The 27342-nt window shown below is 49.1% G+C and overlaps 1 protein-coding gene across 3 annotated transcripts in view; it reads right to left on the bottom strand.

Annotated features, from left to right (window-relative positions):
- Positions 1-27342, bottom strand: part of MYO18B (myosin XVIIIB) — a gene marked incomplete at its 5' end in the record, with an annotated part of 221140 nt that overhangs the window by 128698 nt on the left and 65100 nt on the right. For all 3 annotated transcript variants that reach the window (XM_082355033.1, XM_082355031.1, XM_082355032.1), the window contains 7 exons: positions 1029-1172; positions 1986-2114; positions 6781-6846; positions 17410-17519; positions 22246-22468; positions 23276-23459; positions 25890-26049. In XM_082355033.1, coding sequence (XP_082211159.1) covers positions 1029-1172; positions 1986-2114; positions 6781-6846; positions 17410-17519; positions 22246-22468; positions 23276-23459; positions 25890-26049 — 1016 coding nt within the window. The remainder of the gene's footprint in view (positions 1-1028; positions 1173-1985; positions 2115-6780; positions 6847-17409; positions 17520-22245; positions 22469-23275; positions 23460-25889; positions 26050-27342) is intronic.

Here is a 27342-nt window from a genome sequence, read left to right as displayed (position 1 = left end):
AGGAAGACTTCTTTTAAAATGGGAATCCTGTGACAATATATAAATGTAACACATTAACATGTTGCACACCTTAAATTCACAATGTTGCAGATCAAATATATTTCAATTAAAACATTTTTTTAAAGAAAATCCAAAAAAATAGACATGGCATGATTCTTAAAATATATTTTGAAGTGAAAAATGCAAGTTGCAGAAGAAAACATAGTATGCTACCTTTTGTGTAAAAAAGAAAGGAACCATTAGTTCAGTGTGTGTGTATATGTATGTATACAGGCATACTTTGTTTCATTGAGCTGGGCTTTATTGCACTTTGCAGACATTGTATTTTTTTACAAATTGAAGGTTGGTGGCAACCCTGTGTTGAGCAAGTCTATTGGTGCATTTTTTCCAACAGCATTATTTTTTAATTAAGGTATGTACATTGTTTTTTTTAGACAGAATGCTATTGCACACTTAATAAAGTACAGTGTCAACTTTTATAGGCTCTGGGAAGCCACCAAATTCACGTGACTCACTTTATTGTGATATCCACTTTATCTCGGTGGTCTAGAACTGAACCTGCACTATCTCCGAGAAGTGCCTGTATTTGCTAATTTTTGCAAAAAGGAACAACAGGCAGGATAAACCAGAAACCAATCAGAGCAGTTATCTATACCAGGTGGGTGCTAACGGGGTAGAAGGGAGAGTAAGGGGAGTGCCCCCTGAGAGGTAAGAAGATAAAGGACTCAGAAACTCTCGCCTTGAGTCTCCCGGGGATGAGCAGTAAGCGAGCGTTCGCAAGCCCCCGGGGTGGTGATGGCGCCTCTGACCAGCACCCACTAGCCTAGGGAGGAGCTGGCCACGTGGTGCAGGGCGGTCTGTGTCGAAGGGAGCAGAGGGATATCTGCAAGGGGGCAGCGAGGGCTGTTGGTGGAGCATTCCCAGATGAAGAGTTTCGAGGGGTGGGGCACTGGGTCTGGATACAAACACTAAGGGCCGGGGGGTGGGGGGGGGCGGGGGGAGGCGCCCTGCCTGCCCCGTGGACCCACCTCCTTGGCGCGGAGCTGCTCCTCCCCGATGGTGGCACTCAGCAGGGGCCGAAGGGAACCCAGGAGCTGCCACCACGGCCAGTCCTTGACCGCCAGGAACACAGCCACGTTCTTCTGGATGCACTGGGCAGCCAGCCGGTGAATCTGCAGGGGAGGGAGAGTGGAAACTGAAGGGCCTTTCCCAGCTGAAGGAGGCAGAGGGTGGCAAAGGGGGTAGAGGAAATGGGTTTATCCTAGTGGAAGGGATTGGGTAAACTTAAAAAAAAAAAAACCTTCCTTTCATGGAGTCAGGCTCCTGGCATCAATATTAGGCCACAGTTTAATCTTGCATCACCTAATAATAATAATAGGACAAGGAGTAGAAAACATTACGTAACACAACAGGGTCACCTCTTACATGGGGATCAGGCTCAGAAGTCACTGTGCAAGGCAAAAACTATCCTCAAAAATCCCTGACACTGCCTGCGAGAAACAGTGGCCACGATCATGTCACTAGTTGATATTTGGTCCCAAAGGCCTCTGTGGCCAGGTCCTGCCCACGTGCTCTCTGCTGACCCATGAAAGCCAAGTTCTCCAGAGATGGGACAGGTTGAAACCATTTCCAACCCAGGAGGGCTTGGACAATCTCATGGATATCCTGACCAAGGCTCACATCGGTGGTTATTTGATGTCAGGGTCCTAGAACAATCATATCATCTTACAAAGTGTCTATTAAAGTCTGACCACTCGGGGTGGGTCTGCGGACCAGCAGCTCTGGCACCATCATGGGAGACGGGCAGACCCCCGTGCTCACTCCAGACCCACTGGACCAGAATCCACACGTTAACATCCCACTGGAGATTCATGCACAAGAGGAAGTGTGAAAAGCAGGGATGACAGCCCCCGGACCAGCACAGATGGTGCTTTTCCAGGAACCAGCACCCCTGCCAGGTTCACAAGGCACTTGGGCCCCCGCACCTTCAGCTTCTTGAATTCCTGGCGAAACAGAAAGCCCTTGCAAGCCGCCTGGAACAAGATGATGCTGTGAGACACCAGCTTCTCCCGCTGCTTCTCCAGCCTGGAGACCACGCCCGCCTTGAGGAAGACCTGTAAGGAGAGAAGGCTGCAGGTGACTTCGCTGCCACCGAATAAGACTGCCTCAAGTGGGAGGGGCTGCCGCTCAGACCCCAGTTCTCCTAGATCTACCCGAAATATCTGTCAGTAGCTGCCCTTGACTGGGGGTCTAAATGGTCAAAGCATCTTGTCTCCTGATGCCTCCTCTTTCCCTTCTTCTGGTCCCTGGATGCTCAGAGTGGGGTCCATGCACCTGAGTGTGGTCATCGTCACCTCCTGGGGGTTTGTTAGAAACGCAGCATCTCAGGCCCCACCCCAGAGCTGCTGAAGCAGAACTGGCATTTTCATTTACTCCCCAGGGTATTCATGCACACACTCATTTGAGAACCACTGGTAGGACAGATCTGACTAAGTGTCTCTGTGCACCGGAATCACCCAGGGAAGGTGGTCAATGCACATTCCCAGGCCCCACCCCAGGATACGCAGAATCATGGGCTTGGTGTCAGTCCTGGGTGTGCATTCTTTTTTGATAAGTGCTGTTGGCCATGAGACAAGCGCCACCCCAGAAATACTCGGTCCTGCCTTATAAGGAGGGGCAGAGAATGTGGGGGAAGTGAGGGCAGCCCTCCTTGGTCAGGAGGGGATGGGGCCTGGCTGGTGCCACCGGCGGGAGGCGTAGGCATTGAGCAGAACACAGCGGAAAACACAGTTTCCAGGCCTTGGCGCATCAATAATGGATGAGGGCCCCTGCAGCAAAGTGATCACTGCCTCCCCGGCACCCCCGCAGCTGCCCCCAAGAGACTGCAGGGAACACGGGAGGGTTTTCAGAGAGAACCGGAAGCTCTGGGGCCAGGCCTGCTCCGGCCAATGCGGTGGGGTCACTAAAGCTGGTGTCGCCTCCCCAGAGGCAAAGGAAAGACACTCTGCTGCTGGGATATGTATGAGTCGGTGACAGTGGAGGGTTACGTTTCAGACGCCTTCGTGGCGCTTATTTCTAAGCACAGTCCTGTGCGTTTCCTTGCCAGATGTGGCTTGTAGCCCCAAAGGTGTTCAGTTTCTCTGGAGCCACTGGTGAGCTCCATCTTGATCACTGATATTGTCAAGTAATCCATGACATTATCAATCAATGGCTAACATTGATGGAGCCCGCCTGTGTTCTGGATCTGAACTAACCGTTTGGTATGCAGGCAAAGCACTTTACATGCAGAATCTTACATGGTAGTTACAACAATCCCCCCATTTCATGGAGGCAGAAACTAAGGCTAAAAAAGGCATGTGCCAACAATCCTCCACCAGCAGGTGGTAACACCGGGATTTATTTCCCTCTCTCTGACTCCAGACGAGACTACAATTGTCACTGAATGTAATTAACATTTGCATGGCATCTACATTTTTCCAAAGCTCTTTCTCCTATGTCCCATTTTAATACGCAGAACAGTCCCACGAGGAATCTGTCAGCTCAAGGAAGCTGTGTCAATGACTCAAGTTCACATAGCTGGTGGTCAGCAAAGCTGAGACTTGAACCCAGAACCTCAAGTCCACGCCCTGTACCCGTTCTCAATGTCGGCAGGAAGCTTCATTTCCTCGCTCACATGATCCAAACACCGGGAGTTTGAGGCTGAAATGCAATGTGATTCCAGGTGGAACAAAGGGTCTCAATCGATTCTCCATTCCCTTAAACCCATTTTCTGTAATGAAGACCACTCTGCTAATCCCACGGTAAACTTTTTCTCAGAGGGAAAATGGAAATTAGCGCAGCCAATTGGTGCTAACTCTGCTTTGCAACCCTCCATCGCTTTACAGAACACTATCAGCCAGGACTACCAAGACAATTAGCCTCATTGAAATAAAGACACGACTGACTCATTACCTATCAGATTGCCTCAATAATGACTGTATTAATTTCACAAGCTATTGAGTCCCAAAAGCTGCTATAAAAAAAAAATCAATGATCAAAGTGATGAGAGCGCTAGTCCATATATTACAAAAGGCAGCGAGTGCTGCCAAACCCGTTATTGATTAAGTATGAGGCTTTCATTAAAAAGATAATTGGAAATGACCATACGCAGAGTGGGAATAAGTCATCGCCGCTGCAGAATCTTAGCTTGATTTTTTTTCTTTTCCTTTTAAGAGCGTACTGCCGACCAGAAGGCCGACGGCATGTGGAATCCCACCTTTTTCATAAATGTCATGGCCCTCGGCACAGGCTTCGATAAGGTACTGGGGGCTGAGAATCACAAAGAAAAATCTAAATTATTCACTTTTCAGGGGTCCAGCTGCTTATCGGGCCCACGCAGAGTGTAACATCCCAACATCCCTATCTTTAAGGGATCTCTGGGAGCCACTGTTGGGCAAGCCAAGGTTTAAAAATCTAATATGGCAACCGCTCTCCTTTCTGGTATTGCTGAGGAATTAGCTACCCGTCTCTTAGTAATTTTCCAGATTAGAGGAGTTTAATTCTTTAAACATTAAAACGCTATCCTGTTTGACAAGCATCCTGACCCCATTGGCAAATGCCTGCCACAAGTGATGACAGCCAGCCCCTGTAATTTACTGATTCCCACAGCCAGCTTGGGAGGTAGAGAGCAGTGGGTCCATTTTACAGATGCGGGAACTGAGGCTCAGAGAGGCTAAATCACTTACTCAAGATTCACACAGTTAGGCAGTGGTGGGGCCTGGGTGTGGACCAGGTCAGCCTGTTCTCTTCCCCTATTCACAGCCTTCCCACCTACTAAGTGCCGAACCCTGCAAAGCGTGAGAGTTGCATCTGCCCTTAAAGATCTCAGTCTATTGCCTTGCCTGGCTTCCCAAAGGACACAGTGACCTTGATTTGCTCTGGACAGTTTCTTAGTGAATGCCAAGTATTAATAATAATAATGTTTTATTATGGGGATGTTTTTGGCTTGTAGACATCTTGCCTCGCCACTGTGAGACTCTGTATAGCGACTTTTCATCTTGCTGTTTTCTTCCCTGCTCTGCAACAGTTGATGGGATCACAGGGACTGGTTTTGAAATTCATGAAATAACTAAGTAATTTATCTAAACAGTGGTTCTCAAACTTGAGCATGTACTGGAATCCCCTACAGGGCACGTTACAACCCAGACTGCAGGGTTCCATCCCCAGAGTTTCCGAATCAGTGGGTCTGGGGCGGCACCTGAGAGTTCTGTTTCCGGGAAGCTCCCGGGTGATGCTGCTGCAGCCGGCCTAGGGACCACACTTCGAGAACCACTGGTCTAGAAGGATGAAGTTCCTGGAGCTGAAGAAGAATTCCTCTGATTCAAGACCATAAACACCTGTGTGTAAAGAATTTGCTGTATATTTCCATTAATAAACAATAGAACCCACAGCGTATTGAAGAGAACTTGGGGGTTGGACCAGTACAGGTTTCCATGGGAGCTGTGCTCCTGGCTCCCTAGAGGACCTGGAAAAGGGGCTGACTTCCCAGAGGTACATTTTCCTCGTCTGTGAAGAAGGGATACCGTAATTATCTCAAGAGAGACTGTGACGGGAAAAGAGGAATAATATATGAATTTGCCTAGCATAGCACCAGGCTTGTGGTGGGAGCCCAGTAACCCAGGGGTTTATCTCCTCTACTGGACATGTCCACAGAGTTGCTGCCAGCTCCCAGCAGGATCAATCAGGTTGGAACCACAGCAGACTAACAGCTTCAACCATAGGCTGTAGAAGGACCAAGAAGCCTGCGGGGAGAGGCTAGTGTGTCTAGGGGGCAATGACCAGCGTGAATGACTGTGAGCTCTCCGAGGAAAGAGGTGTGATGGGGCGGCACACTTCACTTTGCAAGAGGTACTAATGGCCAATAATGCCACCAACACTTTACACGGTACCTGAACGTGGAAGGCAATTAATTGACAAAGGTTTCCTGGGTGCCATTAATCAATCAGTAGATAACTAAGTGGGGAGGTGGTCCCTTGGTCTCTTCTCTCTCCAGTTTGTATTTCTAAACGTTGTCCCTACTCCCCTGCCCTCCTCCTGGGTCCCTGAGTTTCCAACCTCTGTTCCCCACTCCCCACACTATGACCCAGGGAACGCTAGTTCTGGGAGGTGGTAATGGGTCTTCCACAAAAACGAAAGGGTGAGGGTTCCAGGGTCAGATCATTTGGGGAGCCCTAAACAATATATTTTCCCTCTTGAAAACTTACAAGATGTATGAGCATATTAGGGCTCCATGAAATTCTTCTCTAAAGGTTTCAACTTTTCTGGAAGGGCTTTTGGCTCAACACCAGCTTGGAGAAATCTACGTCTCTCAGCCCTAAAATCATGTACCTTCTTCTCATGCCCTCTCCTTTCACTTACTGCTGCTAATCCGCTAGGACTACTGTTGTGTTACAGTTGGTTGCAAAGCAAAAGTTACAAGGCTCGGAGTGAAGCTGGGTGTTTCTGAGGTTCCGAAAGTCCTACCTGAAGTCCAGATGTTAATTCTCCAGACCACTGAGGTCCCTGGGAGTGTTACCTCTAATAAATGATATTCCCCAATGTTATTTCCTCCCACATTATAACATTTTGTCTTAACAGCCTTGTCACATAACAAGGGCAGAGATCACTTAGCCCCGTGTTCAGCCCTGTCTGGTGGAAAGGAGACACACAGAAGTAGTGGATGCTGAGGAAGGACAAGACTCAGGTCTCACGTGCGTCCCTGATGTCATGGGTAGAACGGCAAAAGGAAGAAGCTCTACTCACCTGGCTGTGCCCCACGGCCACTGTCATCTTCTCCAGATCCAGGGTCTGCAGGAGCTCTGCCACAGCCTGGGAAAAAGAGGAGAGTTAGAAAGGAAGACAGACTGAGGGCAGGAGACTCCCAAAGTGGAAGGTCAGCTGGCTGCATGGCTGAGGGATACACCGGGAGAGAGAGGGTGACCCCACATGTCCGTGAGCTGACAGAGCTCCACCTCCCCAGGTAAGTGCGGAGGATGAGCACGTACTGGGCACCTACTGTGTACCATCCACCCTGCTGGGACCTTCACAGACACCACCTCGTTCCAGCCTCACAGCAACCCTAGGTGGGTCGTCATACTACCATGCCCATTTCATAGAGGAGAAAACCACAGATGCAAAACTCAACGGAAAATGTGTCTGCTACGGAAAACAGTATGGCGGCTCCTCGAAAAGTTAAACATGCATTTACTATATGATCTAGAAATTCCACTTCTAGATAGATACCCAAAAAAGTGAAAGCAGGGACTTGAACAGATACTCGCACACACTCATATTCATGCCAGTACCATTCACAGTAGCCAAAAGGTAGAAGTAACCCAAGTGTCCATCAACAGATGGATGGATAAACAAAATGTGGTACATATGCCCAACGGAATATTAATCAGCTTTAAAGGGGAAGGAAATTCTGACACATGCTACAACATGGATGAACCCTGAGGACATCATGCTAAGTACAATAAGCCAAACACAAAAGGACAAATACTGTATGATTCCACTTACAGAAGGTCCCTGGAGCAGCCAAATTCATAGAGACAGAAAGTAGAATGGTGGTTGCCAGGGGCTTCGGGGAGGGGCGTGGGGAGTTAGTGTTTACTGGGTACAGAGTTTCGTTTCAGTTTTACAAGATGAAGGAATTGTGGAGCTGGATGGCGGTGATGGCTGCACAGTAGTGTGAATGTACTTAAAACCACTGAGCTGCGCACTTAAAAATGGCTAAAATGGTAAATTTTATGTTACCTATGTTTTACCACCATTTAAAAAAAACGGAATGAAAGCATTTCCCCAAGGTTATAAGTTACACATGGGCCGAACCAGACTCGAATCAAGGTGTGTCGGGCCACAATGCAACACCTATGTCTCGACTGCTTCCCAGGCCCCAGACAGCTGCAGAGGGCCCTGGGCTACTGGGGATTTCACCTGCTGTGTCCCCCGTGACAGCCTCCCCAGCACCCTGTCCTTCTCATCACACGTGCCGGAGACGGCCTCACTCTCCCAAGTATGTGAATAAATGGCGTGGCCTTTAACCCTGTGTTCCTGACCTAGGTTAGGGAGGGAGAGCCTGTGTTTAATTCACCTGTTTCCTCCACTGCACCTGGTACTGTTCTATGCACACGGTAGGAGCTCAATAAATATGATGACTGAATGAGGAACGCCCAGCAAGAGAGACCCAGGGAGGGTAGAAACGGGGTAGGGTTGGGGGGGAGTGTGGAGAAAGGCCACCCCCTCCAGGAGAAACAAATTCACTCAGAGATCCCTGGATGCAGCCTTAGCCAAACCACCAGCCATTTAATGGAATTTTCCTCTTGTCGTATAGGCCCGCAGGCTCTGAAACAAGCCTGCCAGAGATCCATACCCTCAGATGAACGCAGGTCGTGCCTCGCTCCCTGGTGACTGCCATTCCCCTCCCGCTCCACCCTCACACCACCCCTCACGGACCTTCCATTCACCGGAAATCACAAAGTCTATCTTCAGAATAAGCTGTCAGAAAAGTAATTGCGACACTCAAAGAAGCAAAAGGTATTATGAGACACAGTGATCTGGTAGATGAGTTTCAATTCCATGGGTCATTGGCATCACAGAAAACTTCCTAAGATACAATAAAAAAAAAAAAATGCTTATTAAAAGTCTACTCTGAGGCTGTAATCTGGGGGGAAGTTTCCTCCTCTGGCCTCTGAGAGGAACATTCCATAGCGCCCCCTCCAAAAATTCAGTGGTTTCACTTATTACATTTTAGCCAAAAATGTTCCAAGGGAGCTATAGGCAGCAGAATGCATAAAACCAACATATCCAGACTACAACATTTTTTTTCTCTCTGCACGAGAAGAAAACAAAATAAACATTGGCTGAAAACAAGATGGACGGATGGAAAAGAAACGAAGCCTACAGCTGGTGACAATTTTCTAACCTACTTTGGAGTTAACGCCCAGAGTCCACGTGTGGGAGGAAAAAATCAGGATGTGGAGTCAGATCCGCCTGGACTGAGATTCTCGTTTAACCACTCACGAACCGTGTGACCCTGCACAAGCATTCTACTCTGAGCTGCAGGCTGCTCTTCAGAAAAGTGGGGGGAAATAACGGCACCTATTATGGAAGACTCTGTAGCTGTGCCTGTGGAGGGCTTCACAAAATAGCTGTATACAGTAGGCACTCAGGAAACATTCTGAGCCTGTCCTGATGTCCCAGAGCTGGTCCTAGCGGCCTCCCTCTTGGATAAAATGGCAGAGGTGCTGCAGAATGCGGACTAAGCTTCCATTGCTCAGGTGTACCCCAAACACGGCCAAAACACACACCCGGCCCCACAAGATCCAAGGATTCTTCTCCGTCTCCCTGCTTTCTTAGAGCCCTTTAGATGTCTGTGTAGCCAAGCACATTAGGCCTCACAGAGATATTCTGTCCTGTTGACCTCATTGTACAGATAAGGGCGCTGAGGTCCAAGTGACAGAGTGAACAGGTGGCTGCGGGCACTGAACTGTGCTTCTGACCCTCATTTTCCTCACCTGCAAAATGATGCTAACATTCCCTGCCTAGACTGTACAGGGGCCGGGACAATTAACTGAGAATATGTACATGAAAATGACTTTGTCAGTGACTTTGTACTCAGTTGCTCTCATTATCAACATTAATAGTACTCTTAGATCGAACCACATGAAATTGTCACTTGCTTAGGTGAAATACCAGTGATTTCATTTGTTTCTACCTAATACGATCACTGTCTAAGAGCCAGCTGGTGGATGACAGGGCAAGAATCCAGGTGGCTGTAAGAAATTTCTTCCTTGTTCCGCATCTTTATGGAATCAGCTAATCCATCTGAATTGTCCCGACAGTTGAGGTAAAACCTCTCGGCATGGAAGGCTGAGTAAAATGTTGGCCATTTTGCTTCCAAAAAAAGAGTTTTCCCTTGTGTTTTGGGGTCTGAGCACTGCTCTAAGTGTTTTACCCATAACTCATCTAATTTTCAAATCTCTGTGACTATCTTAGGAAGTTTTATGCCCATTTTATAGAGAAAGAAAGTGAGGTCGAGTGCAATGAAAGGATTTGTCAAACATCACATGCTAAGAAGTAATGGAGGGGGACACAACCCCAGGGAATCAGAGAACTCAGTTTGTTCTCTGCCCTCGGATGCTGCGATCCAGTACAGCTCCATCTTTGCTAGCTGTGTGACCCTGAGCACGCCGCCCCTCCCCTCTGGTCCTCTTGGTGCCCTATTCTAGAATAGGAGTAGTCATGCCTATGCTACAAGGATGTGGTGGCGGTTTAATGAGACCACGAAAGTAGTGTGTAGGAGTGAGACTTCCAGAATGCCATACAAGGAGCTTGATAAATCCTCTCCCCCCCAAAACAAAGATAGAAATGGATACAGTTTTCAAAAACAACAACTTTGATACTCTGGAAATTGAGCAAGGGGATACAGCAAATTGAGAAACATTTATTCAAGAGAAACTACTGGGCCTTTAAGAACCGTGGGAGTTTATGGCAGTCATGACCAAGACCCTTCCACTCCCCACTAAGCTCTGTCACTGCAGTGGTCCTACCAGGGCGAGGTAAGCTGTGAAAACCATCCACTTTGCTGCCAGAAGGAGTTCACTTACAAGGAGCAAAGTAAGGGGACATCCCACATCCAGGAACATTGTCAGAAACAGTAGTGCTCTTGGCAGCAAACAAATGGAGAAGGTCAATGGCACAGCTAGCCTGTTATCCTGACAGGGGCAAGCAATGGGCCAGTGACTAGCCAGGTCCCTATAACAAGGAGATATAGGGAATGGGACAGTCATAGTGGGCCTTGAGAACCTCCCATATATTCCTGGCCATCTGGAAAGCTACACACATGCACGGGAGGGACTGAGAGAGCCTTAGGCATCTAAATAGCCCTACTTAAATATAAGGCCATGTGCACAGGCAGAAAACATGTGAAAGAGCCACATAGAAAGTAATATCTGTGGCACACTGCAAATGCCTGAATGTCGAATACATTTTCCGACCCACAGAGAGTACCATAAGAATTAGATAAAAGCTTTACAGATTCAAAATGTTTGACCACAACCTCTCCTGACCACTAAGCTGTGCGGACACAGGGGCAACTCTTGAGAAACCACAATTTATAATAAAAACAAGAGTGAAACAAACTGAAAAGAGATGGCAGCAGTCTCACAACATGGGGGAGCCAGACTCCACAACCCTAGTTCAGATAAGTTACCAAGTAACTGGGAAAAGAGCAGAATTTAGAGATGCAGTTTTATATTATTGAAAATGGCCAGCTTTCAACAAAAAATTACAAGACATGCAGAGAAACTGGAAAGTGTGACCTATACTCAAGAAAACAAAGAAACAGAAAGCAGTCAACAGGGGCTTCCCTGGTGGCGCAGTGGTTGGGAGTCTGCCTGCTAATGCAGGGGACACGGGTTCGAGCCCTGGTCTGGGAGGATCCCACATGCCGCGGAGCGGCTGGGCCCGTGAGCCACGGCTGCTGAGCCTGCGCGTCTGGAGCCTGTGCCCCGCAACAGGAGGGGCCGCGATGGTGAAGGGCCCGCGCAACGCGATGAAGAGCGGTCCCCGCACCGCGATGAAGAGTGGCCCCCACTTGCCGTAACTGGAGAAAGCCCTCGCATGAACCGAAGACCCAACACAGCCAAAAATAAATAAATAAATAAATAAAGTAGCTATAAAAAGCAGTCAACAGAAACCCTCTGTGGGCTTGGATGCTGGACTTAAAGACTTCCAAGCAGCTCTTACAATGCACATAATGTACTTAATATCATGCCTGGCACATGCCAAGTTTCAATAAGTACTAATAACTGGTGGAGGTTCTGAGGTTATATGCCCCTCTTTGGCACTGCAGAGTGATGACACTCCCTTCACCTTCACCATTCTAGGCTCAAATTATGAGTCCTTCAATGTACCTGGGAGAAACCAAATTCATGCCTCCACTTGCAGAATCCTTTTGTGTCCTAGAATTTTGCACAGAGCTTTCTCTCCAATGTTCAATAAAAAGCACACAGTCTGACATCTCACGTTAAGCTGAACACGCCAGACAAGCAGCGGAAGACTCCAGGAACCACAAAGAGCCATGGCTGGGAAGAGCTTCACCAACTCAATCCTCAGCAGGTAGTGTGATGCAGGGAACCCACGTCTGTGGAGATAGATGCTCTCCTAGTAAACCATTTGGCTGTTGTCAGTACAGCACCTTCTGCAGGAAACCCACACCATGACCCAATGGCTGCCATGTGTTTGGGCACCTACTATGTGCCAGGCAGTTTGTTATGCCCTATCACGTGTTGTCCCTGGTCATACAGCTATCAAGCATCATGGGGCACGGATGAATGGAAAGAGAGATGGCAGATACCAGGATTTGAACCCAAGTCTGTCTGGCTCTAAACCACATGCTTTTAACCACTGAAAACTCTCACTTACACACTGATCAAATCATTCCATAAGGGTGGGGACTATATCTCTGTTCTTTAACTCTATAGGCTCAAGACTGTAAATAGAATGTCTGGCACAAAGCATAAACTATATGGACGAACATATAAATAACACACACATATTTATATAATTGGGTTGGTTAACACAGAATGGAAAACATGTAGAATTATTAAAACAGTAGACCCCAACTGGAGGAGGACAGCAAGGTGAGAAAGAAAAGGATGACGAATAAATTCCAGAGGGCTAAGGCTATGGAAGGCCCTGTAAAAATCGTTTAGCATCGTGAGAGCGGACAGCTCCCTCTCTCCCTCCCCCCACCCCTCCGCCCCAGTCACGGGCTCACAGGGGCCTCTCCCCAGCAGAAAAGGGCTCTGAGACAAATTCAGAGGAAATCGGGAGTGTCTACCAGGGTCTAAGACGGAATAAGAGTGGCTGCCTTTGAGAAGACAGACTGGCATGCCTTAGGTGTGTTCAGATCAAGTCCCCAGGGACACAGATTTGGTTGGCTAAAATCAATCATCACTGTAGACTCAGGGGAAGAGAGTGGGCCCAGGGCTTTCCTATCATGGATCAGGGAGACTGAGTGATTCCTGCCTCAGCAGCAGAGAGATTGAAGGGACCAGAATCTGGGACAGAGCCAAGGTGAACCGAATGAGCTCTTCCAGGAACCTGCCTGAGGTCACTCTGGGAGGGCTTCAGTGTGGGTTAAGGCATAATCTTAACCAGATGGGATAACCTGGGAGAGAGGAATGGGACCCACGATGGTTACAGAGGGGAAACAGGGTCATTTTGGAGACCGGAGCAGGTGCCTGGGTGTCTAGAAGAGACGGGCATCCTCAACGGCTGGAAGTTGGCGTGAAAACACTGCTCCCTATAGAGGGCCATGGAATGGGCAGAGCCAACTTGACTTCCTTCACAATTTTGCTTAAGCCAGTTCAAATAATAACGATCTGGTCTTCAAAGCCATGCTCCTGCTGATAACCTTTTGGTTAGCTATCACTGACCACCTGATAAAGCCCAGACTCTATCCCTGCTAACAATGACTGTGGTCTGGCCCCTGCCAACAACCTCAGACCCTTTTCTTGACACTTGGCAGCATTTATGCTCCAGCCACACTAGATTAGCCATGTAACCTCGCGACTCTGGATCTCTGTTCATGCTGTTCCCAATGTGGCTTGCCCTGTACTCTTTCACTTACTTGATTCCTCGAAATTGTCCCAGAAAGCTCAACTCAATCATCATCTGCTCTGAGGTGTCTTCCCTGAATGTCCCACCCTCACCCCCGCTGCAAAAATCAGAAGTTTTAGATGTGTTTCCTGGGGCATCCCAGAACTATCCCTCTGTCTGGAAATTACTCATTTTCATCTTTCTTCCCCACGAAGCTGTGTTCTGTTCATTCCTGTCTCTCTGGCAGCTAGCACAGGGCCTGGTGCAAAGCAGGCACTTGGTTACAGTTGGACGGGATCAATAATAATTATTTTAAATTAACATCACGGATGGCACATTCGATACAAAACTTCACGGAATACTCTGTCTTCAAAAGGCTCCCATTCGGAAGTCCTTTATGAACATGGAAAGATGCTCACCAGCCCTGACCATCAGAGGACTGCAAATCAAAACCACAATGAGATACCACCTCACACCCATTAGGATAACTACTGCAAAACAAACAAACAAACAGAAAACCCAGAAAATAACAAACGTTGGCAAAGATGTGGAGAAACTGGAACCCTCGTTGGGGGGAATATAAAATAATGCAGCCATTACGGAAAACAGTTTGGAGATTCCTCAAAAAATTAAACATAGGATTACCATATGATCCAGCAATTCCACTTTGGGTATATATCCAAAAGAATCAAACACAGGGTCTCAAAGAGATATTTGTACACTGTGTTCATAGCAGGGTCACTCAGAATAGCCAAAAGGTGGAAGCAGTCCAAGTGTCCACTGACAGAGAATGGATAAACAAAATGCTGTACTACATAAACACAATGGAACAGTATTCAGCCTTCAAAGAAGGAAATTCTTCTTTTAAGACTGTGCTGCAACATGTGCTACAACATGGGTGAACCTTGAGGACATCATACTGCGTGCAGTAAGCCAGTTACAAAAGGACAAATACTAGATGATTCCACTTATATGAGGTCCCTAGAGCAATCAAATTCATAGAGACAGAAAGCAGAATGGTGGTTGCCAAGGGCTGGTTGGGGGGCGGGGGATGGGGAGTTTGTGTTTAATGAAGACAGTCTCAGTTTTGGAAAATGAAGAGTTCTGGAGATGGATGGATGGATGGATCCATGGATGGATGGATGGCAGTGGTGGCTTCACAACAATACGAATGTACTTAAGGTCACTATGCTTAAAAATGGTTAAGTATGCTTGAAAATGGTTAAGATGGTAAATTTTATGTTATGTGTATTTTACCACAATAAATAGTAAAGAGCCCTATATGAGCAATTTGAGAGCCTGAGTTCAAATCCCAGCTCTACCACTGCCCCACTGCCCGGCTTGGGGGTGACAGCCTCAGTTGCCTCTGCTGTAAAATGGGGATAATTCCCAGAGCAGGGAGGCTTTATATACTGAGAGCTGTAACCTTTTCACATTACGCCTGGTATTTTGTGATGAGGGTTTGTGCATCTGTGGTAAAAGGCACACACTATTTTTGTTTCGGGAGCACAAAATATCCATCAGGGACCCTCCAAATGAGAGTACTTCACTGGGAAAGAGCCTTGTTTAAGCACCACGTGCATGTTGGGCACACAGGGGACACACCAAGGCCCATTTCACACCCTGACAATGAATTCCCTCTGCTGCTGTCTAGTGTCTAATGATAATATTGACCTTTTCTAGCTGTCAAACTTGTCTTATTAAATCCTGAGGTCTTAAATGCTTTGCACACAGAGGCTGACAGTTTGCCCACCCGAGCACGTGTTCATGTATAATTCATGGCATATCATGTTGCCTGGCAAATGAATATTTATCAGCTTTTTCATAAGAGGCAGGATGGCGTTTCCTTTTGTTGCTACCAAAATCCTATGCTGCAGCAAATGAAATTTGTGAGCAAATAAAAAGAGAATAAGCAGCAGCAAAAACTCCCAAGTCCATTCCACTTGTAATTTTCCACTTTCTGAGGCCTCCAGCGAGGGTATGGAGGTGGTTTCGGTTTGGCTACAAGAGAGAACTGCTGAGTCGTCCAGAATAGAAATGCTTCCATATGCTACTCCCACTGCCCCCGCAGAAAGCTCCCCCACGCCCCACTTCTGTGCTGTTTTCAACTGCAGAGGAGCCCAAGCCCCTTTCAATGGTTCCATTCCAGATGCTCTGAATGGAGATTAAGACTGGGGGGGACCTAGGATAAAGAACCCCAATGAAGCTTGGTACAGAGTGGCTGGTGGCACCAAGCCAGGCAGAGTTTCGTGGTTTCCAAGACAGGTTGGAGGGGATAGCCCTGCTCCACACCAGCTTGCGTCTGAGGTCCCCTCCCCACGGTGACTCAGGAGGGCCACAGAGAAATGCCGCCTTGTCTGCAGGAGGTGGCCTGCGCCCTGGCCCCTGCCGCAGAAAAGAGCCGAGAGAGGACTTAAGAATTGTGACTCTTTTCACTCTTCTTGCCTCACGACTCAGTGAGCTCAGGCACGCACGGACACACTCACTTGGAGGGGGAGTTTCAACATGGTTGTGAATATCCAGTCTGTGTGGCTTGGCTGCCATCACTCTGGCCTTGAAAGATGATGATGGTGGTGCTGATGCTGCTGACAGTAGTTCATATATAATGAGCCCTTATTATATGCCGGGCCCTGCGTCAAGCACATCAATTATACTATTACATATAATCCTCCAAACGCCCCACTGGAGTTGGTATTATTGTTGTTCCCATTTTACAGATGAGGAAACTGAGGCAGAAAGATGGATTCACTCGTTTACATTCACACAGCCCCAGCTGGGAGTTAACTGCAAGTCTGTTTGACTCTGGAGTTCAGGCTTTCTCAAAGGCACTCCCTGGAATCAAGAAATTTGGGTTCAAGGAAAAAACCTATGAACGCTCGGCTGTGTGGCCTCAAGGGAATCATTCATCTCCATGAGCCTACGTCTCCTCATTTATCAAAGAGATGTAATAGCTCTTGTTTTGCAGGGCTGTTGTGAGGATGCACTAGGGCTTTGCAAATTCTGAAGAGCTCTATCATCATTGATTAGCCGGTGGCCATTCTCAATAGAAACATTTACCGAGGCTTTGGCACTAGGGGTGAAGACTTCCGGCTCCAGAAGTTTACAGTAGAGATGGAGAAAGGAGATACCCAGGGGCAGAAATAACAAGGTTAGGTACATATTTTCATTCATTCATCCAACGGGAAATTTATCGAGCACTTGCTGTGAGCTAGAGAACACACAAGCAATCTGTGTATAATTTCAGATAAGGATAAGTGCTATGCAACTATTAAAATAAGATAATGTGATGGAGAATAGCATCTGAGCCAAGATCTGAATAGCAAGATGACAATGACACTGGCCAGGCAAGGACTGGGGAGAAAAGTGCTCCAGGCAGAGGGGACAGTTAGTGCAAAGGCCCTGAGGGGGAGTGTTTGGGACCACAGAGCCCTCTTTTCATAGACTATACCTCAGGGTGCTGGTGCCGTGTGGAACACTCCTATGGGTGGGAATGATGACTTTTCATCTTGCTAGGAGCCCTCCTGGCTGGGACTTGCTCTTTTCGTGGCTCTAATTCTTTCCCTGCACTTCCTCACACAGGGTTTCAGAAGGACCATTCTGGGATAGGCGGTGTCCTAAGTGACATGGCAGGGGGCGAAGTCTGGAGCAGGGGTCTGAGTCAAACCTCACGCCACCGTCATCTTAGCCCCCAAGGCCCAGCTCTCAGATCCCAGCTGCCCCCAGGGCCATCCCCTATGGAGCAGAAGCAATGGGGCCTCCACCTCTCCATCACCTGGCTCCACATACCGTCTTCTCATCCACTCTCTCGGGGGCCAACATGAGCTTCTTCATGAGCAGAGGGTCCAGCACCTGAAATCTTCGGCGGAACTGAGTGAGCCCCATGTGGTCAGCGTAGCCTGGGGTGGGGGGAGCAGAAGAACAAAGAATCCAAATGAGAAGCCCAGCCCAGGGGTCCAGGGGTCTGCTCCCAGCCTTGCTACTCATTGTGTGCCCTCACGTCTTGGGGCCTCAGTTTCCCCATTTGCTAATTTAAGAAATTGGGTTCAATCAGCATTTCCCAACTGCATTCCCCAGAACAAGGATCCTATAAAAGGCTCCAATGAAAGTTTGAAAAAGCTGCCCCCTCATCTGCTTCTTAGAAGGTCACAATCTGTGTGAGCACTGACATCAAAGGCTCCAGAACCTCTGCAGGGAAGATGCCCTTATTAGCTTTCCTTAACCCAGAGTTCTCCAAACTTGGACCATGGAAAAAAAATTTTTTTTGGTTTAATACTTGTTACCGCCCCACAGACTGCATGTGGGAAATGCTGCATCAGACGGTATCTACATGTTAAATCTAACATGTAGGATGGACACAGCTGCACCCTTCTGTGTGGAAACTGGGAAGTGGCATCTGAAAAGCTACTGAGAGAAGGTGACATTCGAGCTGGCCTTTGAAGGGGCCGTTGAGAGTGTGCCAGCGGATTTGGTGTGGAAGGAAGTCCAGGCAGACGGAGCCACAGCAGGAAAATACAAGGTTTGTTCCACAGTCATAGCAAAAGCAGTTACTGAGCTTTTATGTGTGCAAGACACTAGGATAACAACTTCCTTGTGTTACAGACACTCTGGGGACTGCATTATTACACCCATTATATAGATTGGAAATTGAGGCCCAGAGAGTTCAAGCCACGTAGCCCAAAGTGAAGTCAACCCTAACTCTCCCAGATGGGATCCAAACCCAGACAGCGATGATAACGAACCCAGTGGAGAGTAACCAACGAGGTCAAAGACAAGCAGGGACTGGGTCCCCAAAGAACTTGAAATCAAATTCCAGACCTCGAGGCTTGAACTTCATCCTGGATACAAGGGGCGTGGTAGAGCCTCAGTTGCCTTAAAAAGACCCCTCAAGTGGCTGGATGGGAGAAGGTCTGGCGAAATCTCACTCCATTTTGAGACTTCACTTTACAATAAGCCAAATGCATAAACCATGAGGAAGAGTCATGGTGGGTACATGTGGCAAATCCATGAAGCCTTCCCGGGGGAAGAGGAGGGTTTCAGGCCAGGTTGGAAGGATGCTGACCGCACAGAGACCTGGGGGCTGGGAGGTTACAGGCCTGTCCTTTTGAGTCAGACTTACTTGGGTTCGTATCTCACATCTGCCCTGATTAGCCCTCTGACCAACGACAAATGACCCTATTTCTTTGAGGTTCAAGTTCTTCACTTGTCAGATGAGAGTAATAAGATCTCCTGTCACACAGTCACGATGAGGATTAAATCCAATGATGATTGTAGTATTGGGTTGGCCAAAAAGTTTGTTCGGGTTTTGCTGTGCCACCCCGAATGAAATTTCCGGCCAACCCAATAAAGGAGGCTGATGTGTTTTGAGCACTCTCCCAGGTCCAGGCACTTTTCTGTTATTCCCTTATTAATTTATCAACCCACTCGACAGCTCTCTGAGACCTGAGCTATCACAGGAGATAGAAGGCAGGCACGACCTAGGGCCCTGCCAGTGTCAGCCACAGTCAAGCCCAGGCCAACTGGCTCCAGAGTCTGAGCTGTGTCCACCAGTCTGCCCCATGTGTAAGGTTTGCTGAGCATTTACTCTCCTCCAGGCATTGTGCTAAGGGCTTTGTGAGAACAACATCAGTTAGTATGTGTAACCGCAGTGCCCAGCACATCGTAGGTACCTGAGAAACAGCATATGTATGTGTGGATCATGCGTGCATGTGTATATGTATTCAGGCACACCTGACATGTTGCAGGTTCAGTTCCAGACCACTGCAACAAATCAAACATCACAATAAAGCACCCCCAAAACTTTTTGGTTTCCCAGTGCGTATAAAAGTTATCTTTAGACTACACTATATTCTTTTTTTTTCAATGTTAAACTCATCTTTTTAAAAATATTTATTTATTTATTTTGGCTGTGCCGGGTCTTAGTTGCGGCACGCGGGATCTTTGTTGCGGCATGCGAACTCTTAGTTGCGGCATGCGCACGGGATCTAGTTCCCTGACCAGGGATCAAACCCGGGCCCCCGGCACTGGGAGCGCGGAGTCTTACCCACTGCACCACCAGGGAAGTCCCTAGACTATACTATATTCTATTAAGCATGCAATACCATTACATCTAAAAAACAATGTACATACTTTAATTAAAAAATACTTCATTACTAGTATTTTTCTGTTGAATTTTATAATCACTTTATTTTTACTAAAGGGTATTAATTGAATAAGTAAATTGATACACTATTTATAATTCTGTGTTTTTATAAAAATAAATTAAAAATTTTTTTAAAATACTTTATTACTAAAAAATACTAACCGTCATCTCAGCCCTCAGCGAGTTGTAAATTTTTGCTGGTGGTGGGTTGGAAACATTGCAAGAATTAACAAAATGTGACACAAAGACACAAAGTGAGCAAATGCTGTAGGAAAAAGCGGTGACAACAGACTGGCTTGACAGACGGTTACCACAAACCTTCGATTTGTAAAAAAGTGCACTCTCTGTGAAGCGCAATAAAGCGAAGCACAATAAAACAACGTCTGCTCGTGTATACGTTACATGTGCACAGATTCCAAACGATAAATATGTGATACATGTGTATGGATCTTTGTATGCTTGTAAATATTTCTTGTATGGTATGAGACAGAAGTGACTCAGAGCAGAAAGCAATGAGGAGGACTTCCCTGGTGGCACAGTGGTTAAGAATCCACCTGCCAATGCAGGGGACATGGATTTGAGCCCTGGTCCGGGAAGATCCCATGTGCTGCGGAGCCACTAAGCCCGTGCGCCACAACTACTGAGCCTGCGCTCTAGAGCCTGTGAGCCACAACTACTGAGCCTGCACTCTAGAGCCTGTGAGCCACAACTACTGAGCCTGCACTCTAGAGCCTGTGAGCCACAACTACTGAGCCTGCGCTCTAGAGCCCGCGAGCCACAACTACTGAAGCCCGCACGCCTAGAGCCCATGCTCCGCAACAAGAGAAGGCACCACAATGAGAAGCCCGCGCACCGCAAGGAAGAGTAGCCCCTGCTCACTGCAACTAGAGAAAGCCCGCGCACAGCAACGAAGACCCAATGCAGCCAAAAATAAATAAATTAATTAAAAAACAAAACAAAACAAGAAAACAATGAGGAAATGAACCAGGTCTGGGAGACAGAAATTTGGGAAGTCATACCACTAGACTTCAACCCTTCACTGAGTTGGAAGCTCCCTGAGTCCGGCGGCGCTGAGAACACAGAGGGCGGACCCGCAGGGAGGAAGGGGACGCTGACCCGCGCCTGAGCGTGGGGACTCCAACCCTCAGGCCAGGGTGCCTCCGGCCAGCGGGGCGCCATCGATCAGCCACGGGCTGTGACCACCTCGCTCTGCCCGTGCGACAGTATCTGTCTTCCTGTGCCTGTGGCTGCGTGGACAGGTGGGAAAATCAATGTGATGCTGAAGGGAGCAAGGGGCTCATCTTTGCTTCCAGCTGCTCCCTGCTTCTCCGTCAACTACCTCATGCCCAGGGTTCCGTATTAACGCGGTGGGAGGACACGGGGGCAGTGACCACAAGCTGAGGCGTCAGTGACCACAGAAATATTAAACAAATGGGTGCCCACCCAGACTCCCCGCCAGCCCTGCCACCCCATCCGCTGACTTCGCCTGAGCTGTTTCTGGCAGGGAGGGGAATCCATGGGGTGGCCTATGGGGTCTCAGAGGCAGAAGAGAATGGGAAAATTTCAGATCAAACTCAACTCATAAGATGAGCTAATGGGGGAACCCTGGTGCACGCTTGCTTTCTCAAATACAGGCCTGACACTTCGTTCCTTTGGCCGAAACCCCTCATTCCCCTATCACCCCATCACCTCCTCAGCTGGACTCAGGAAAGCCAAACTTCCGAAGACAGCATTCACAGGCTGTCTCTCCTGGTGGATCCGCCCCTCATCTCCCACAATCCCCCACTCATTTTGAACCCGATTCCCTGAAAACCAAGGCTCCTCCATGCCTCCCTGCCTTTGCATACGGTGATCCCTCGGCCAAGCTTTTCCTCTCCCTGCACCGGCCAGAGGTGAGCTACCTGCTTCCTTCCAAGACTCAACTAAGACGTTATCTCCTCCAGGAGGTTTTCCCAGTCTCCCTGCTTCCTCCTCTGGGCATCCCCATGTGACACATGCCCTGGTCCCATCACGGACCAGGCTTGTTTCCACACAGATCTCCCAAACCAGGCTGAGTGTCTTGAAGACCAAATATTAATCGTTGTGGAAATTTCACCCTCTGCTCCAAGGTAGATGCCCCTGAGATGTTTGTTGTTGAAAGGAAGATGAGTAAGACACACCTGTAGTCTTCCAGGAGTTCACAACTAAGTCAGGAAATAAGATGTGCTTTGGACTCAAAGAGACCTCGGCATAAACCTAGGCTTTGCCGCATCCCGCTGTGTGGCCCTAAGCAAGTCCCTTCTCCTCTCTGAGCCTCAGCTTCTTCATCTGTAAAATGGGGTAATCATAGCTCCCCCCTCACAGCGTTGCTGGGCAGTTTCGACGGGATGCCGCATGGAAAGCTCCTGGCACATAGCTGATGCTCCTGTCCCTCGGCTGCCACTGGCGCAGGAGCGTGTCCCAGGAGTCAGAGACAAGGTGCTCGCTCCCAGGCCGCCGCTTACCTGCCCTGTGCAGGCGCAGCGCCTCCAGGATGTAGGACCCTGCAAGCTGCACCCTCAGTGCCGGGATGTCCAAGGGCAGGGACCCGCCTGCCCCGGGCTTGTCTCTACCAGGCTGCGGTGGAGTCAGAGAGCCCTGCCCGCCTCTGCTCTCCACCACTGGGCTCGGCACCAGGCAGTGGATGAAGTGTAACTGAGACCGTCTGATCACGCTGATCAATGCATCCTAGGACAGAGAGGAGACGGGGTCGCGGTCAGGGCCAGGGTGAGACAGACAGGGGTCTGAACATTCCCCAAATGTATATGCGGTCTGGCCTGGGCATCTCTGTGGGGCCCCTATGTCCTACACCAAGGACCTCCTATCCGTGGCCTGATTAGTACTCATGAGAAATAAAGGACCTTTATAACAACCCTTATTATAACAGATGGAGAAATTGGGACATGGAGAGGACAAGTGAGCGGCCTCAGGCCGCATGGACCACTAGCCGAAAAGGAAGACTAGAACCCGGGACCTGGTCTGCGGGCTTTTCCAGTATAATATGCTACGAGTCATTTCTTCAAACCAATCCTTCCCACATCCCACCCTCCGGAGCTCAGCCTGACTCAGCCTGACCACTTGTTTTTGGATCAAGGTGTCCAGGTAACATCTTTACACCCAGTGCTGGGTCCTGCCGCCTCCCCTATGGAGAGCCTAGAGGTCAACATGCAGGCCTGTGAGAGGTGAGGAAGGCAGGCGGGACTGGTCTGGCTGTGACATTTGTCACCTTGGTCAAGAGAGCAATTGTGGTTCCTGCAAACTTCCTGAAGCTGCTTAAGCTAAACCAAGGAGCTGAGGCTTTGGCCTCAGACTTGGACGGATCACTTTCCACCAAGTTTCTTTGCTTCTCTGAGCCTCGGTCTCTTCCTTGGTGAAACGTGGGTGTTGCCAGCCCCTTCAGGCTCGCTGGGGAGCTCAGAGATGACGTGGGTGGGTAAGCCACCCTGGAGGCGGGCAGCGAGGCCATGACTCCGCGGGGACAGGGCCCCCACTCACCATCTGCAGCTTGATCTGGGAGCACGGGGCCTTCCTCTTCACCGCGGCCAAGCTGCTGGCGAACGTCCTCCGCACCGTGCAGCTCCTCTGCTGGGCCTGCTGCGAGGTGCCCTCCAGGCCGGCCACGGCCCGGCACACAGGGGACAGCTTGGCCCGGGCCTGGAACAGGCCCCTCAGCTCCTCCCTGGCAGGTAGGAGGGGAAAGAGAGAGGTGCTTCAGGGGGCTCACAGGGTGGAGCGAAGGGGACCCCCCTTGCCTCCTGCTAATCTGCCTCCTGAACCCTCCCCTCGAATCATACCCTAACTGCCTACTGTTCATGGTCCCTTCTGCCACACGAGCCTTTGCTTGGTGACAAATGTCAGCCCCTTCCTCCATGCCTCCCTCCCTCCCCTGACCTCAGAGCAGCTTTCCTTCTACTGGACGTTTCTGTCACTTACGTATCTGCAGGAATTCTACCCCGCCTGCACTTCCTTAGAGGGCAAAATCACCTCGGTTATCCCGAGAACAGGCCCAGTACACAGCAGGTGCTTACCGTGCTTGTTGTCGAACAGACAGCCTGAGCACCAGGCAGACCCTACTGCGCCCTAGGAGGAAGCGGGGGCCCAGAGGAGGACCCGTGCCTCTCTGGTCGCACCAGCCCATCCCCACCAGTGGACACCTGCGGGCACCTTCCATCGCTCCCTGCAAGTCCGGGCCCCACCCCGGTCCCAGCCCTCAAGACCCATTATCCATCCGCCTCTATGCCTACCCGACTGCCCAATATTAAGGAAATGAGTCTTGCCAGATGCATCAAGGGTGCTGAGAGTGGTTAGACGCATGGCAGAGCACACAGACTAACAAATGGCTTGAATACACTCACGTTGAAATAAAAATCTGGGGAGGGGGCAGTTGGGGGCGTGAAGCCCCTGGAAGCAGCAGCCCTGAGAGCGAAGGACGTTGGCACCAAGCCCTGGTACAGGGAGAGAGGGTCGGGCCCGCAGCCCTGAGCCCTGCACAAGGACTGCCCCATCTGTGGGGCTGGGAGACCTGGCTTCTGGTCTCCAATTCAATTTGTGCCTTGGGCAGTCACATGTCCTCTTTGGCCCTCCACTCCTTATATATAAAGTGAAAGCTGAGTGGGCATGAGAACCTCCTGGGAAGCCCCCACCTGAGAGACTAGATGGGCCCAGGAATGAGAAAGCAATACCAGCAGTCCTGGTGAATCAGCGACCTTGGCTGCAGAACCACATGCTAAGAAAAAGCACCGTCTGCTCTCAAAATCACCAACGCTTGGCTCTCAAGCCTGCAAGACACTCTGCTGGGATTTACCGCCAACCTGCCGTGCTCTCTCACCTCCAAGCACTTTTTCCCAGAACGTTCCCCCACTCACCAGGCCATCTGATCAACCAAGGTGTGCCCGCCCTTCCCTAACCCTACACCCCTCACTCAGCTTGAGCCATGGGATTTTAGAGCAGCAGGGAAATTTACAAGGCCACCAGACGTGTGTTGAGGGCCGGCTATGAACCAGGCTCCTTGATAAGCCATCTGTTATGTTACATCACCAAAGACTGACAGCACAGGTGTAAGCTTGGCAGCACCATTCCCATTTCTCAGACTGTGAAACTGTGACCCAGCTCACGCAGTTTGAAAAAGGCAAAAGCAGCATTTGTACATTTGCCTGACTCCAGAGCTGTGCAACATGGCCTTGCCCAACAAACCCTTATGTCATGGTGGAGGAAGCAAGAAACCCAGAGGAGGGAAAGGGACTGCCCACAGTCACCCAGGTGACACGGGGCAGGGCTGGGAGTTGACCCAGGTCTGCTGGCTCCCCACACAGCCCTCCATGTGCTCGTTACCCTTCCTTCTGCCCCATCCTGACTTGATCTCTCTCCAGGAGCTGTGCGCCCCTGAGCCCCCCCAGATATAGGCTTTCCAATCAACTCTGACCGCCTAGACCCAAATTGTACCCCGGCTCTGCCACTTTTTTTTTTTTTTGCTATGTGATCAAAGGCGAATCACTTGGCCTCCTGGGTCCTCAGTTTTCTCATCTATAAAATGGGCCTAGGGATACAGTTGTTGTAAGAATTTAAAAGATGCTTATAAAGCATTCACCCTGATGCCAGGTGCATAGCAGGTGGTTAGTAAACGTTGTGGTCTCAGCTTCACTCACACGCGCACACACACACACACACACACACACAAGCATTTCCCAATAGCTCTTTGAAGTCAAAGCAGCCCTCTGCTAGCACTTCTGAGCAGAGCAGTCAAGAAATGCAATGAGCTTTTTTTAATGCTACAAAACATTATCACTTTGGTTTTACGACCCCCTAGTTTGAAGATGTCCATAAAAGTCCTTCCAGTCACATCATCTCCCAGGTATTTAATGAAAGGCCAGAAGCCAAAATAAGAAGTCACAGCTTCCTAGCTTTTGTTCCACTTCCCCAGAAGGCCGGCTTTTCTCCTCAGCTGGACTCAGGCTGGCCCTGGGAGACACTGAACTGCTCCTACTTGAGTACGGGTCTTTGCGTCATTAGGGAGGGGTTCCTGTACTGCTCTCCATCACTGGGTTGCTGTGACTTCACAGCCCCAGCACCTCGAATGCCCCGGCCCGTCCCCAGCCCTGGCCAGGCTCACCTCTTCGACTGCTGCAGGACCTGCGGGGCGTCCAGGGCCGAAAGATTAGGCTTGGCCCTGTGGAGCCAGCCCGTGAGGTCATAGCGCACGGGGTCGTGTCCCAGCTGGTGGGCGATCTCGCACTGCAGGGGTTGCTCACAGGTCCGGAGGGCAGAGGTCCCTGAAAGCAGATATGGGGCATGAGTCTTGGGACCTGGTGGGGACACTCTGTCATCACTTGGCATCACTGAGAACACGCTTTTCCCATTTTAATATGTTCCAACCTAGCTGAAGCTACCAGTTCTGGGCACCCATATTTCTCCTGCTTTGTGCATTTATGTGCATTACATCCAACCTCGATTCTGTTCCTCCTTGCTTTCTTAAATCCAGGATACCTGTTTTTCCCAACCACCATCAGCACACACAATCTCCATGATTTTTGCCATACCCATGTATCACCTGGGCTGTTATTTACTTAATGTTTTCTTTCAATCGACTCATGTTTTTACCGGTAAAACGTATTTATACGGAAGCATTATACTGCAGATTTGGTGTGCCAGCCATATTTACTTTCTAATATTTGTGGAAATAAATACATAATTATTAAATATTTTGAAAATTCGTGTGTGTACCACCTGAAATTGTCTTGAATACCAGCTACCAAATAAATGCACAGCATATTCTTGGGAGATGCTGGCGGACACTTGGTTCCAAGGGACAGAGCGGGAGAAACAAATGGGCTTGGAGTTGAGAAGACCTGGGTTCCAATCCTGACGTGACCATTTATTACAGTGGGACAGGGGCCAAGCCACCTACATCTCTGAGCCTCAGTCTCCTCCTCTCCAAAATGTGGATTAAATAATACATGTCTCCCAGGGCAGCATAAGGTCTGAGGAGATAAGGTGTGTGAAGTACTTTGGTGGGGTGCCAGGGCAGTCACTCAGGAAGCAGCAGTCGTGGGTGTCACTGCCACTTCCTGCACTGAAACTTTTGCTGATGTTCTGGAATCACAAAAGGTTGACCTTCACATCCCCAGAGCCCAGCATCACGGTTGGCACATGACTGGAGTCTGGAAGTGCTTGTGGAATGAATGAATGGATGAATGGATGGATGGATGAATGAATGAATTCCTGATCGTTTTTCACATCCCTCTCATTGCAGTGATGCCCTCAGGCTGAGTAGTGGCTCCAGACCAATTATCATCAGGAGGTGTAGTACCATCTCGGTTCCTGTATCTACTCTGAATGATCTTTCTACATTTTCTCATCCCGTGATTGCCAATGGGCCAACACGTATCTAGGATCTTGATTGCCTCCCTTAAATCTTAATTTGCTTCCTCTACACTTCACTGAGCTAAGAAACGAAGGACCTGCGTTTCTTAGAACTCTGCACAAAATAAACAAAGTCCGAGAGTCTTCAGTTCTGATAAGTAAGGGGCATGGATTCTGCCGTCTGTTTGGCTGCTTGGAAATCC

This window comes from Balaenoptera borealis (genome assembly GCF_965194805.1).
Source record: "Balaenoptera borealis genome assembly, chromosome: 14".
In the NCBI taxonomy this organism is placed as follows: domain Eukaryota; kingdom Metazoa; phylum Chordata; class Mammalia; order Artiodactyla; family Balaenopteridae; genus Balaenoptera; species Balaenoptera borealis.
Note: the sequence above shows the minus strand (reverse complement) of the source record. Positions and strands in the feature narration are given on the sequence as shown.